Raw genomic sequence first — 13,125 nt, 5'->3', positions numbered from 1 at the left:
GTACAAAATTGTAATTGGAGAGGACAAAGAACATGGATAGAAGAGCGATAGTGTTTTTTTGTTTGTTTGTTTGTTTGTTTGTTTGTTTTTTAATCTCTTGGAAAAAAGCATCTCATAAGTTATTTCTGTATTTGAGAAGGCATAGAGGCATTGCATGTATTTCATTTAAAAATAGTATTTGGAAAAATGCTAAAAAATAACACTTCAGTTCCAAGGTCAAGGAAGGTGAATCTGCTCTTAGTCTAGTGGAAATTTTTTTTTTCTTATGACCAAAGTATTTTGCCAAATTGGGCCTTTTGAAATCATCTCATTGGCCTGATTTGGAGTAGGGAGTTAAGCCTGATACTGCTCTGATTTCTTTATCTCTTCGTTGAGTCTACTGCGTCAGCCAGAAATTCTGTAATACCGTGTATGATGCTCTGCTCTTGGATTTCTGGCTCTGGAATTCTGGTTCTGAACACTCCTGTGCCCCTCTGACTGATAAGAGCAACATGCAGCTGAGTCTCTGTCCCAGGGGCTGTAACACAGGACAACACGGTGGCGGTGGGCTCGCGGATGGGGCCCAGTGAGGCGCCCTACCCCCCCCCGGACACCCATATGCTTCCGTTTCCACTGGCCTCTCCATTCTTCCATCCCTCCTTCGGGTCTGATGAGCAATCCGTCGTCACTGAGAGGGTTTTTACAGTTGTCTTTTCCCAATTCCTCTCCCCCTGCCCTCTTCCCACCTCCTTTTCCCCCAGGTAAGCTCGGAGGCCAGGACTCTTTTGAGAGCGTGGAGAGCTACGACAGTTGTGACCGCCTCACCCAGTCCTGGAGCAGCCAGTCCTCTTTCAACAGCCTGCAGCGCGTCCCCTCTTATGACAGCTTCGACTCAGAGGACTATCCAGCCGCCCTGCCCAACCACAAGCCCAAGGGCACCTTCAAGGACTATGTGCGTGACCGTGCTGACCTCAACAAGGACAAGCCTGTCATTCCTGCTGCCGCCCTGGCGGGCTACACAGGTAGGCACCTTGCCCCCACCTCAGCCGCCTCTGTGTGCTTATTGCCATGGGTGGGTTCAGTAGAAGGCACCGTGTGCATGTCCCTAGAGGCTGAAGTCAGCCTCTTTCTTTTTTGCGGGGGAGCTGGGACGAACAAGCCTCTAAGACGTCCGATCCATCTGTCCCCCCATTCTGTGAATAGCCATTGACTTTTGGAAGTAAACAATGTCATTCTATCCCAAGGGATCATTTCCAAGAGTGGTAGGGAAAACTTCTCCCTCAGAGGCATCATGGAATGGCTTACACTCTAGATTGTTCTATAGGGGAGTTCTCAATCGGCTGGCCGTTCAAATGGTAAAAGTGCCCTTGGTCACCCTACACTGTCCAGATCCTGGCCTCTCTGTTGGGAAACCCTTGCTTTTTTTCTCACTTAGCTCTAAAGAGCATGGGGTGTGGGAGGTGGATATTGAGAGCTTAGGCTTTGATGGAGAATCTGGGTAATCAAACAGTTCATTGTCTGAACGTGTCGTAGCCCACGTGCTGCCTAACCTTGGAGGCTTTTGAAGAGGGTATCTGTGAAATATCCAAGGAGCGTTAATGTATTAACTGTCAGATCCTTTCTAGAAGACTGTAGTGTTTTCTAAGAATTAGAAATTATGTTGCTTGAGTGGAGCTTATTTTAAGCTTCGATTACTCTGTTGTGTAGGCCACCATTCTCTTGTACTTGACTCCACCCTGGACAGGTTGACATGGGGCACCCTTCATGTGGATGGAGGCAAATCGTCATACCTGTGTTTCTAGGGCGGTGCCTGGCTGATCTCAAAAGCGGGCTTGATCCTCATTCTTCTAGCAGGGAACTCTCAGGGTTTTACTAGGGAAGCCAGCTGACCTTTGAGAACGACTCAAAGGCTGAGAAAATTTACTCCACCTTTAAAGTTAAGGAGTGTGTCTTTCGTGCTGTATATTCCATGTAGCTCCTGGTGCAGTTCCTTGCATGAAGCGGTGGCCAGGAATTATTATTTCTGTGCTTTAAGGTAGCAACAAGGTCTATACAGAGTCAGGACCCAGAAAGGCACCCTGTTCTTTCTACGGTAGCTTCCCACAGTCTTTGCTTGAATGTCACTAGCATGTGGAAAAGTGCTGCTTTCCAAGGGAGTCCTCTCCCATCTCCAGACAACAGACTGTTAGAAAGTTTGCCCCTTTCCATTAATGACTTCTGGAATGAGGAAAAGTGTATTCAAGGTGTATATTCAAAAAATATATTCAGCCTCTTTCAAGGTGTATAAGAGTTCTGGCTCCTGTAGTCTCAGCTCCTGGGTATTTTAAGCCCCGGACTCCAGTTGGATACTGAGGAAGGAGTGGGGAGTCATGCAGCTTAATTAGGAGGAGAAAGGAAAGACCCAGGAACCTCCAGCATGACTGTGTGGGCTTGGGAGGTGGCGGGGTCTCTAGCTGGTCACGCTTGCTTCTGTTCTCGCGGCGCGGGGAGATCCGTGCTCTGCCATTTGCCGAATGTAAAGGCCAGCCCTTCTTCAGCCTCAACCCTGACTTCCAGTACCAAGTCCTGAACTTAGTTTCCCCTCGCTGAAGGTGTTTCTGTATTCTCTCTGCCATAATCACCCTTCTCACCACCAGTATCCACAATCAATGTTTCTCCTATGGCAGTTTTCATCAGTCTGTCTTAGCTAGGTATGTGATCATGAAAACTTGGCTTGGGAGGGTGGTTTTGTGGATACTGAGATTAAGGAAACTGACCCCTAAGTTCTAAAGTTTATGGCCAGATTATGCCTGAGAAATTATGGCCAGAGAAAATTATGGCCAGAGAAAGCCTGATGGTTTCGGTCGCCCTTCACGGGATAAGATTCTGGTCAGGATCTCTGGCCGTTGTGCAGATCTAGGAGTTTCTGGGAGGGGTGGCAGCCCGATCTCTGCCTCTAATAGAAACCCCTCTGCAAGTGTTACATGTCTTAGTTATTGGATTTCCTGTGTGGGAGAAGCCTGCCGAGCTAACAGTCTACAAGAGTGACTGAAAGGGTTTTGACTGAGATGATCTTAGTACCTCGAAAGAATTATCTGAGAATCTTTCCAAGTGTCCCTGTTTCAGGGAGAGACAGGAAGGGATGAACTGTGAATTCAGAATGAATGTGAAATACAAAGAGACATGAGCTGCCATCAAGATAGCCCAGCATCAGCCTGCTGCCCGCGAGGCTTCCCTGGAAGTCCAGCTCAGAGCCAAATAGATAGGAGTGTCAGAAAGTTCTTTCAGCAGAAATACAGGTGTGCTCTGGAGGTCTGAGTTATGGCTGATGTCACCCCTGATTTGGATGGATTTTTAAAAATTATTTTATTTTAGAGAAAGAATGTGTGCAAGAGGGGGGAGGGGCAGAGAAAGAGAGGGAATCCCGAGCAGGCTCCACGCTCAGCACAGAGCCTGACATGGGGCTCAATCCCACACCACCCTAATATCATGACCTGGGCTGAAATCAAGAGTTGAACGCTCAACCGACTGAGCCACCCAGGCGCCCCTGAGTGGGTTGTTTTTAAAAGGTGCTCTTGCTTTCTTCCTTCTTTTCTCTGTCTCTCTCTCTCTCTTTCTCTAAGGGAGTATAACACCCAGTGAGTGGAAGAAGAGGGAAGGTGACTGTCAGTTAAAGGCCTCGAAGACTAAAGCAGCCGCTTGCCTTTAAAAGCACGTTTTAAGCATCTCACCATCCAGTTTTGCTTTATGACTGGGGATACAGCTTTTCACCCTGTCTCATATGGTGGTGAGAACAATAGCCCAGAAAACAGAAGTCCCCTGGGCTGCCCCCCAGCTCTACCACACTGTGTGATTTTAGGCAAATTTACCTTGTACCCTTTTCTACTTTTAGTAAAGTGGAAGGTGTTCATCCTTATCTTGGTGGTGGGAGATCTGGGCAAATGTAATTGTACTAAATCAGTTAATGAAGCAAAGGAGTGCTAGGCATGATACTAAGCATGGGGGGTGTGGGTTGGGAGCTCAGTTGTAACAAACCAGTTGTTCCAACAAATGTTTCTGAGCACTGTTGAGTGCAGATAAGGGCCAGGAGTAGCCCTTGAGGGTTCATGATCTTGTCGAATTCGTGTAATAAGAATTGTCCTTAGACTTGGACTAGATTTTTTCTTCTTGCTGTGGTCTGCATGAAGGTCAGGATTTGTTAGGCGTGTGGGGGGCCAGCCCAAATTTTGGGGACATTTTTCCTGGGCTCAGTGCTTGGTGGACATCTGTCCACACTGCAAACGAATGCTCTGTGGTGGTTCCCTTGCCCTTGCCCGCTCATTGTGGTCCCGTATCATTTCAGGTCCACTCTAGGGGATGGGGAAGGGGATGGAACATACCTGTTCAGCCTCCTCCGCCAGCCACGGCGCGTGCACGTGCCTGGGATTCCTAGAGATGGGGCTCTGGCCTTATGCAGACATGTTAAGATGAGCTGAAGTTTGGAAGAGGCCTTTGGCAAGCAGAAAGCGTTGTATGAGTGTTGGCAAACTTTCTATTGCCTGTTAAAGTCACACCTATTTTCTCTCTCCTTTTTTTGTTCATTCCCTTAAAATTCTGTTACTCCAGAGTATGTGTGGCCACACAGGAGGAGCCGTGTTCGTTTCCATCACCAGTACTTGGCTTCAGCTAAAGTGTGTATGTATACGTCCTCCGAGCTGGGAAGAGAGTCATTTCCCTGCCATTACGCACAGGGAGCTTGGGTCTTTGTTTCTATCACCTTCAAAGGACTGCATTTCACTTCTTCATGTGATGTCTTAGTTACTGCACTGTATGTGTGGAAATCAGTTAGAAACTGAATTTTCACATTCTCTTGCACTGTTACATTCTTCCTCCGAAGATAAGAAAATTGCATCAACCTTCACTGGGCTCCCATGGCAACTTGTTAAATTAGGTCAAGATGTGGGGGCAGATAACGTGGCTTGAAAGGCTGCCTGTTAGCTGAGTTAAGAATACATCAAATGCAACGCTGGCTTCCGCCAAAATGTACCTTCTTACCTTACTGTGAACTGCTTACGGTTATCAAACTGATACAATCAGAAAGCTCCATTTTCTCTTGTTTGAAGATACATTATGAACCCTGTCCAATTACAAAACAATCTGAGAGAAGTGGCCCAGTGTTTTCCTATCTGTTTGATAGACCTAAGCAAAATGCTTCCCAGATCCCTGAAAAACATAGCAGTCTCCGATTATTTTTTCAATTGCAGTAGCTACAGAGGAGCATTCTGTGTTGTCAAATAGTGTTCTCTCTTCCTCTGGCCCCATTTTGTAGATGAGGAAACTGAGGCACAAAAAGTGACCGCGTCATTGCCACGTGCCCAGAAGTAGCTCCCGAATTGAACCTCAAGTGCCAGTTGTCTCACTCACCTCTGCAGTCCTTGTCCACGTTAAGGAACGAGAAGACTCATTGCTTACCTCAGTTGCTTTCCTATAGTAGATTAGAGACCTCGTCTCCCGCTTGTTACCACTTAGCACCACACGTATACGGGTTGGGGCTCTTTGGAGGACATAATGCTAGCCTTTGGCTTCAGTCTAGAGTCGTTGGCCTGTTAGGTCACCTTTGATCGAACTTCATTCCGGATGGCCAGACATTATGCCAGATAAGGCACCCTTCCTATCGCTGCTGCTTCTTGAGCAAGCCTGGTGGTAATGCTATTGTTGTCCAGTGCCTGGGTATGTCCCCACCCAGAGTTGCAATTGTGAATGAAGTGGTTAGGGTCTCTTTTTCATCCTGAAGGCTGAAAAAGGCTGAGCCCAAAGCCGTTCATTAACTTTCGTTTTATTAACTGTAACGAAATGACGGAGTGCTCTGCAGATTGGTGAAAATACGGTCCCTCATTTTCCTTATGGCTAAATGCGGGACTGTCGGGAGTTCAACTTTCAAATACTTTTGCATGAGACATCACCAAAAACAGGAGTACTAGTCTTGTAGAAAACGAAGCCCCAGGCAGTGCATTCCCCTGGAACCCTCTCGAACTGCTTCTGGGACTGAAAGACTTCTTGCCATGTCGTCGATGGCCCTGGAGCCAGTCTAGAGTCATACAGTAAGAAAGTCCCTAGGCCAAGCCCAGAACCTTGGAGTTCTGGCTCACAGTTAAGTTTTAGGGTTCAGTAACCCAAAGCTACTGTTAAAACGTGTTTTTGAAAATAAACAACTTCACTGCAAAAGGAAGTGCTTCAAAGCCCTTCAATTCAGAATGAAACCCGAGATTTGGCAGTGTTACCTGAAATCGGAGTTTTCTGAAGGAAAACGGGATTGCAAAATAATCTCAAGGTACTCAGGTACAAATAGCAACCTAGGAAACCTTTGGTATAAGCCCAAGTTACCGATAAGGAAAGGGGAGAGGGGTCACCAAAGCAAATTCCTAGTGCGGCGGGACTTTGTGCGGGAGATTTCTACAATTCTGAATCCAGATGGGTATGTTATTAGGAACAGCATAGAGCTTTTTAACTTGGGGGCCAGGGGAGGGATAACTACCGAAGCCACGCTCTGGAATATAGTCTCTGGGTGAAGGCCATCAGTGTAAGAGTGTGTGCATGGGCTGTAGATGAGAAGAAACAACTTGTGGACTTGAATATAGAACTCTGGTCCCCATTTCGGGCAGTAACTGCCTTCTCCAGGTGCCCTGAGGTTCTGGGGGCAGGCAAAGCTGGAGCTGGCCCGCAGGCTTGCAGGCGGCCAACCACAGTCTCAGTGTAGAGCATCCTTGGGTAGCACCTGAATGGGCAGGAGGAAGCGAGCTCAGAAATGAGAAAGGCAGCAACAGAGAGTGTCTCCCCTTTCCGGTTCAGAGGCCCTGTGATGAGCAGGTTGTAGGAAGCCAGGCAGACACCCCCCTTGGCCTAAAGTGGGGCATTGCTGCCAGCCAGCATCTCAGAAGCCGGGCGGAATTCTGATTCTCTGTGCTGTGTTTGGCGGTGGGTCCTGGGATGGGGGAGGGGTGCGTGGAATGGTTTGGGGGGAGGGATCTCCCTGGAGTGATGGGTTAACATGCCTCTCAGTTAGGAGACTGACGGGGAAACACCGTGGGTCATGGGGGAGGGAAACTCCTTGGGAAATTTGAACTGGATGAGAGAGGTCGCTTTCTCTGGTCTCTGGGCCCTTTTCCTGCTTCTGCCCCCTGATTCACTTTGTGGTAGTTCTTCGTAATCATCTGACACGAGTAGAAAAGGATCACAGGGGAGCGGGATTCGGCTTCATTATTAATTTTCTTTTTTTCTAAATGTCTTAAAAAAAAAAAACGTGGAAAGGGAGGCTCCCTGTTTCCGCCAGTTGTTTATGAAGGCCACAGCTGACTGAGCCACCTCCTCGTCTTGATTCAGCTACAGTAATACCTCGCAAGCTGTCTTTGCCCATTTACCCTTCACACGGTGTGCCTCAGTCCCTGGTGCCGTCCCCAGCTACCCGAGGCCGAGCGGGTACCCGGATTTTGGATGGCAGGCGACTTGCAAGTTGACCCCTCTGTTTTGGGGACGGCCCCCCTGCCCGTTTTGGAGGAGTCCCGAAGTCTCTGATTTTGTGGGTCCCTGTTTCTTTAACAAAAGCTAACTACAAATGATGGAATTGGGTGGTGACTGTTCTGGAATTCCTGCTCTGTCTCCAGTTTGAGGCTCCACCTTTTTGGTCTTTGAAGTAAAATGTTTCCACTGAGCAGAAGTCAGCCAGCACACTGCTGAGGCATCCACACAGGTCCTCGTTGCCTTCAACCAACAGGCCTTAGAAACTCCCCGCAGCTTCTGTTGGGAAAGGCCCTGCCAGACGTCCCAAATATTCCTGCTTTTGCTCCTTGGCATCTTTCTCTTTTCCTTGGATGGCCTTCACTGCTCTGGAGCATGAGCAGTGAGTGGTTCCTTGGTATAGAGACTCAGTTCAAGAGCAGCTGTACCCCTTCCGTTTCTCCCTAAGGCGACTTCCATGTGACACCCACAGGTTGGTAGGTCTGTCACTTGGGAATGCCTTCCCATTTCAGTCCAGGCAAAACGCCCAAGAGGGAGGCCTTCCTAGGCTGTTTAAGTCCTGGTTATGTTTCATGGAGACGTCAAGAGCTGGACTCGGCCGCCGGTCAGCCTGCTTGTGTCCCAGCTTTGCCACTGACCGTGTGTGACCTCAGGCAAGCAGACGTCCCCGTACCTCAGTTTTCTCATCTGCAAAATGGTAGCAGTAATAGTTATGGTCTCATAGGACGGTTGTGAGGATGGAAGGAATCGTTTGGGGAAAGCGTCCAGAAGCCTTGCTAGGTACATAGCAGGTTACCACTGTTCCGTATCATCCTGCAACTTTTGTCTTTCTGGTGTAATTCTGTATTCCTTGAGGCCAGAGGTTAATGTATTTTATTTAGAGAATTCCAGTAATTGGTGGCAGTGACTTAGGGCACGAAAGATACTTAATATCAGATTAGGTCACTCTGGCCATTCAGCTCAAACCATCTATGCTAAGCTCCTACTGTGCACTCGCCTCTTTCATGGACATTACCTTTTTTGAACTGTCACCAACCACCACACCGGGTAGGTTCTGTGAGTCTCACTGTACGAATGAGGGAATCGAGGTTCAGAGGGGGAAAGAGGTCTAGCCCAACGTCGCCTAGAAAACCACAAAGAAGATGCCTTTCAAAGTTTTTCACGGTGTCGAGCGATTAGTAGGAAAAGATCCACTCTTAGTGGCCGGGTTAGTGTCATTCTGGGTCTGCTAAGACGTAGATGTCAAGACGGGATTAGACTTGCAAGAAATGTCTTGGTGTGTGAGGGAGGTCCATGAAGGACAAAGTGGGGGACAGCACGGGAAGGCCAGGGAGCTTTTAGACCAGGCTGCAGGTCTGACACCTGTAAAAGGAGAGAGGGAGGGCGGATTTGGGTGGGGAAGAGCCTCCATGAGTGGCTCAGTGCCAAGAAAAGTCTGGTCAGGCTCCTGGGGAATCCTCATGCCAGAGTCGCCCAGCGGAGCAGCTCTGTGTCCCCCAGGAATGAACCTCATGCCTCTGGGGAGCAGCCCCAGATAGTGTGGCCTCAGCGGGGACATGGTGGATCCCATCAGTCCTGCTGCCTGCAGTCAGAGGTCTGAGTAGCACCTCGTCACGGCTGCCGCAGGTCTGCTGACCGGCCACATCAGCCCCCCCGACGAACACGGGTTGTCGGGTAGGCCAGTGCGGTAGGACTCAAGGCCATGGTCCCGATGCTCTTGGTGGCCCATGATAGGCTTCAGAGCTCTGTGCCTGTTGTTGCCCTCAACAAATCAAAAATGGCATTGTCTTCTGTGTGACTCACCTCTCCCTGAGAATCACAAGAGTGAAAGTGGTCCTGAGTGAGTGAATGTGAAACGTTGACGGGAGGCTGGGGCGCTCCTCTCCACCCGCTGGAGAGGTGCTCGCAGGGTGCAGCTCTGTGGAGGTGGTTGACATTCAAAGCTGAGATGGGTGCCGTTTCTCGGGCAGGGCCCCTCAAGGCAAGGCTCTCGGTCCTTTCTTCTTTAAAGGCAAGGCGTAGGTAGGACACAGGCCATCACACGATGGTGGAACAAAATACGTTCCTTTGTCTACCTCCTCACTGTTGTTCACATTCTGTTTGCTACCCAACCCGGTCTGGCTACCACACCTTACATCTGAGGGGCGTTCGGAGGTTGATTGCTGGATAGAATTGAAAAATTCGGTGCTTCGATGGTCCCTTGGGGTCTAGCTCACCTCCCCGGGAATTCTAACAGACTTAGCTGGTCATTTCGTCGCATCCTGGACACGCAGGGGGGACTTTGCTGCTAGGAGAGAATAAGTTCCAGAGAGTGCCCTCTGCCCCCTGAGAAGCACGGGTGCCCGACTCCTCCAATTCTGTGTTCTAATCCTCATCAGTGAGCACACCTTTCTTTCTTCCTGTTACCCAGATACATCATTCGGGAGGCATTTTCTTTTGACATTTGCATTGGTACCACAAAGCGTCTCTTGGGTTTCTAACAAGATTCTCACCCCATACCCTCAAATCCAAACCCAACCTGTTTCTGGGGACTTCGTAAAAGAGTCCGTTACCTAGAAGACATCAGGAGGAAAAGCTCTGAATAACCCACTTCCTGACTCGAGCTTCCCCCTCTCTGTGTCCGAGTCTGTGTGTGAGTGGTGGGTCGAGTATGGTCAGGGCTCTTGGGTCTGGTGGCAGGGGTGGCTGTATTTGAATATAGGCGGCCCCTTTAAGAGAAGACCTGTCTCCTTTCTTCTTCCACCCCCACGCAGGTGTACTTGAGCACATGCAGGTGTGAGGAGCCCAAGCAAAAACAAGGGTCTTTCCTCTACACCCTAAAGCGTGTGACTGTCTCGTTCTCAGGACCGAGACAGACTCGCCCGGGAGCCTCGCCGACGTCTGTTCCAGGTGGGGTGGCCCGGCCGGCCTGTGGCCAGCCACCTCGGCTTGCCCCCCGGTCTGTCTTGCACATGGATGAGCTGGACAGGACTTTCTGCTTTACCTTCAGGTCATTGACGCTCATGGGATCCGCCTCCGGGTCCGACCCACCGACGTCTGTGGGCAATGCTGCTGAATTCCTAGGTCAGCCCTACAAAATAAGTAGGCGGAGCGTGCTTTGTGAGGAGCATAAATGATTAGGGAAAAAAAGCACACTGGGGGAAAGAGGATCTAAGTCTGTCTGTGGCCAAGATTTCCCCAAACCATAAATGTGTGTGATACTTTCACTTGCAAAGCAGTGTGCATCTGCTCTTGTCTGTGTGCACCTACTTTGAATCAGAGCGAGAACTTCACAGAGTTATCCCTAACTTTAGCAAATCTTCACTGGTTGTTCTCGTGTACAGTATCTTTTAAAAATCACGCATTTATATACTTGAACCTTCCTTTCAGCCTGCCGCTTCCTCCTTTTCCAAGTTTGCCATGTAAAAAAAAAGGCTGGTTTAATTCTTGGAAGAATAGTTGAATTTTATCTTGTGCTTTGCTGTGTGTGTGTGTGTTTTATTAATTTCATCTTTTTTGCTTGTCTTTCTCTGACAAGTCTGTTTTTAAAAATATATGTTCTAGGGGAACCCAGGGTAGCTTAGTCAGCTAAGCGTCAGACTCTTGGTATTGGCTCAGATCATGATCTCACTGTTCGTGGGTTCGAGTCCCCACTTGGGATTCTCTTGGGATTGCTTCGGATTCTCTTCTCTGTCTCTCTCTGCCTCTTCCCTGCTCATGTGAGCATGTGCTCTCTCACAAAATAAAAAAATAAACTATAAAAAAATATATGTGTGTATATATATATATATATATATATATATATATATATATATTCTGCTGTGTTGTTCTTCTGTTAAATTCCACTGTTGTGTTTTATATTGTTCCCAAACTGTTCAGTCAGTATTGTGGTCACCTCTTTATGTACATACATAATATGTGTGTGTGTATTTATATTTCTATATTTCTTAATAACAGGAACTTAATTTATGTCTTTATAAAGTAGGGAGGAGCAGGGATAGCTGTTTCCATTTTAGAGATGGGAAAACTAAAGCCCAGAGAGGTTCAGTTAGTTGCATAAGATTGTGCAGTGAATCAGGGAAGTGCCGAATGCTTGAACTCCCCACTTGGGGCATCCCATGGGCATATGTTATGTATTTTTTAATTTCGTGGGATGCTCTCTGCTCTCCTCTCTCAGTTCACCACCGCCTGACACGTTTGTCTGTTTTTAATTTTTTGAAGTTCTCCTTTCTTTTGGTCTCACGTGCCAGAGACATGGACTTGACATCAAAGGCTGGTTTTAATTGATTTGAGAGTGGTTTTCTAACTTGCTTCCATTGTTAGGTACTGGCTCTTTGAGCAATAAAGTTCACGGAGTTATTGTGCGTTATGTTCGTGGAGTGTGTTTTGCCAGCCCCTGTCAGAGAGTGTTCTTTGTGGTTGTGCATTGAATTATTAGAATTTATATCCCCCAACTGCTGTCCTTGAGTTTCTAGGCACTGATATGGGAACTCTCTGATAGAACATGCAATTTATTAAACCAAGGCATTGTTGGCGAGTTATAGAACATACCGTATCTAGATCGTGTTGGAGGTGAAATGCGATCGGGTTGGGGTTGGGGGGCAAGAGATGGGCGTAACTCAGAAGAAAAAAGGGGAAAGATACCTTTTTTGGACAGAAAGCCAAGCCAAAATATCAAGCAATCTCTGCCCTTCCTTTTCTTTTAAAAATCTTCCCGGTGCTTTGATTGTCAAACAGCCCAGCAGTTACTCATCCTCAGGCAGAAGATGTCTGCTGCCTCAGGTGGCGTTGGGTCCAGAGAGCAAGAAGCTAACTGTCAGGATGTTTCCTGGTCGTTCCTCAACTTCATTTCGTAAGGACTTCGTGGAAATAGAGACATTTTGGAATCTTTCGTGAACAAGAGCTTAGAAGGGGGTTGACAGGAAGGGGTGTGATGCTTAGGCTCTGGGGTCACCCTGTCTGCTGCCAGAGGTGGGCACCTTTACAGTAGTAGGAGAGGAAGATAAGACTTGTGAACAGATGGGTCATTTCTGGATTTGAGGGTTCTGTTTTTGCCATCATCGTTTGGCTGTGGGTAGAGACACCTGGGTGGAAGGGAGGGGCCCATCAGGCCCGTTCCTCTGTTTTAGGACCACCTGCCAGATGTGTGTTCTTAGGGCAGAGTCTGCCCTTGTGCAAGGGTGACCAACCATGAGAGTTTCATAGGTTAAAATAAATGTGGTGTCCTGCCCACACTGAGGTATTTGATTTGACTTTTAGAGTCAAGCTGAAGAGATTAACTTCTCAAAGTAGCAAATTAATCCCCAAAGGGCAGGCGGTGTGGTCGTTTTTATTTTGGGGAACATGTTGATGAAACAGCCCGGGAGTCACTCATGTTGATTAGTCCCAGATCTGGTTTAATAGAGAGAAGCAGGTGGGGTGGTTTTTAAGATCCTTACCCCTTTCTTCAGAGGACGATTGTTTGAGCAGTACAAGTCAGTAAATGTTTACTGAGCCCTGGTCTGAGATGCCATACCTGCCATCGAGAAAATAAGGATCAACGAGGGGTAGTCCGTGCGCACAGCGAGCCAACAACTGGGGTCATTCGGCAGCAGGTAGCTTTTTGATTGTCGGTATTTGCCGGTGAGGCACCATCTAGGCTTTGGATTGCAGCAGTGAAGAAGCACAGTGTGTGTCCTCAGAGCATATGTTCTA

General features: G+C 48.1%; 1 protein-coding gene across 6 annotated transcripts in view; it reads left to right on the top strand.

Annotated features, from left to right (window-relative positions):
- Window positions 1–13,125, top strand: part of ETS1 (ETS proto-oncogene 1, transcription factor) — a 133,239-nt gene that overhangs the window by 109,274 nt on the left and 10,840 nt on the right. For 4 of the 6 annotated variants that reach the window (XM_058687288.1, XM_058687289.1, XM_058687290.1 and 1 more), the window contains one exon: window positions 741–1,001. The exons of the other annotated variants lie outside the window; for them this stretch is intronic. In XM_058687288.1, coding sequence (XP_058543271.1) covers window positions 741–1,001 — 261 coding nt within the window. The remainder of the gene's footprint in view (window positions 1–740; window positions 1,002–13,125) is intronic. 6 annotated transcript variants of the gene reach the window in all.

This window comes from Neofelis nebulosa, chromosome 10, assembly GCF_028018385.1.
Source record: "Neofelis nebulosa isolate mNeoNeb1 chromosome 10, mNeoNeb1.pri, whole genome shotgun sequence".
Classification (NCBI taxonomy): domain Eukaryota; kingdom Metazoa; phylum Chordata; class Mammalia; order Carnivora; family Felidae; genus Neofelis; species Neofelis nebulosa.
This window is presented reverse-complemented; position numbering and strand designations above follow the sequence as displayed.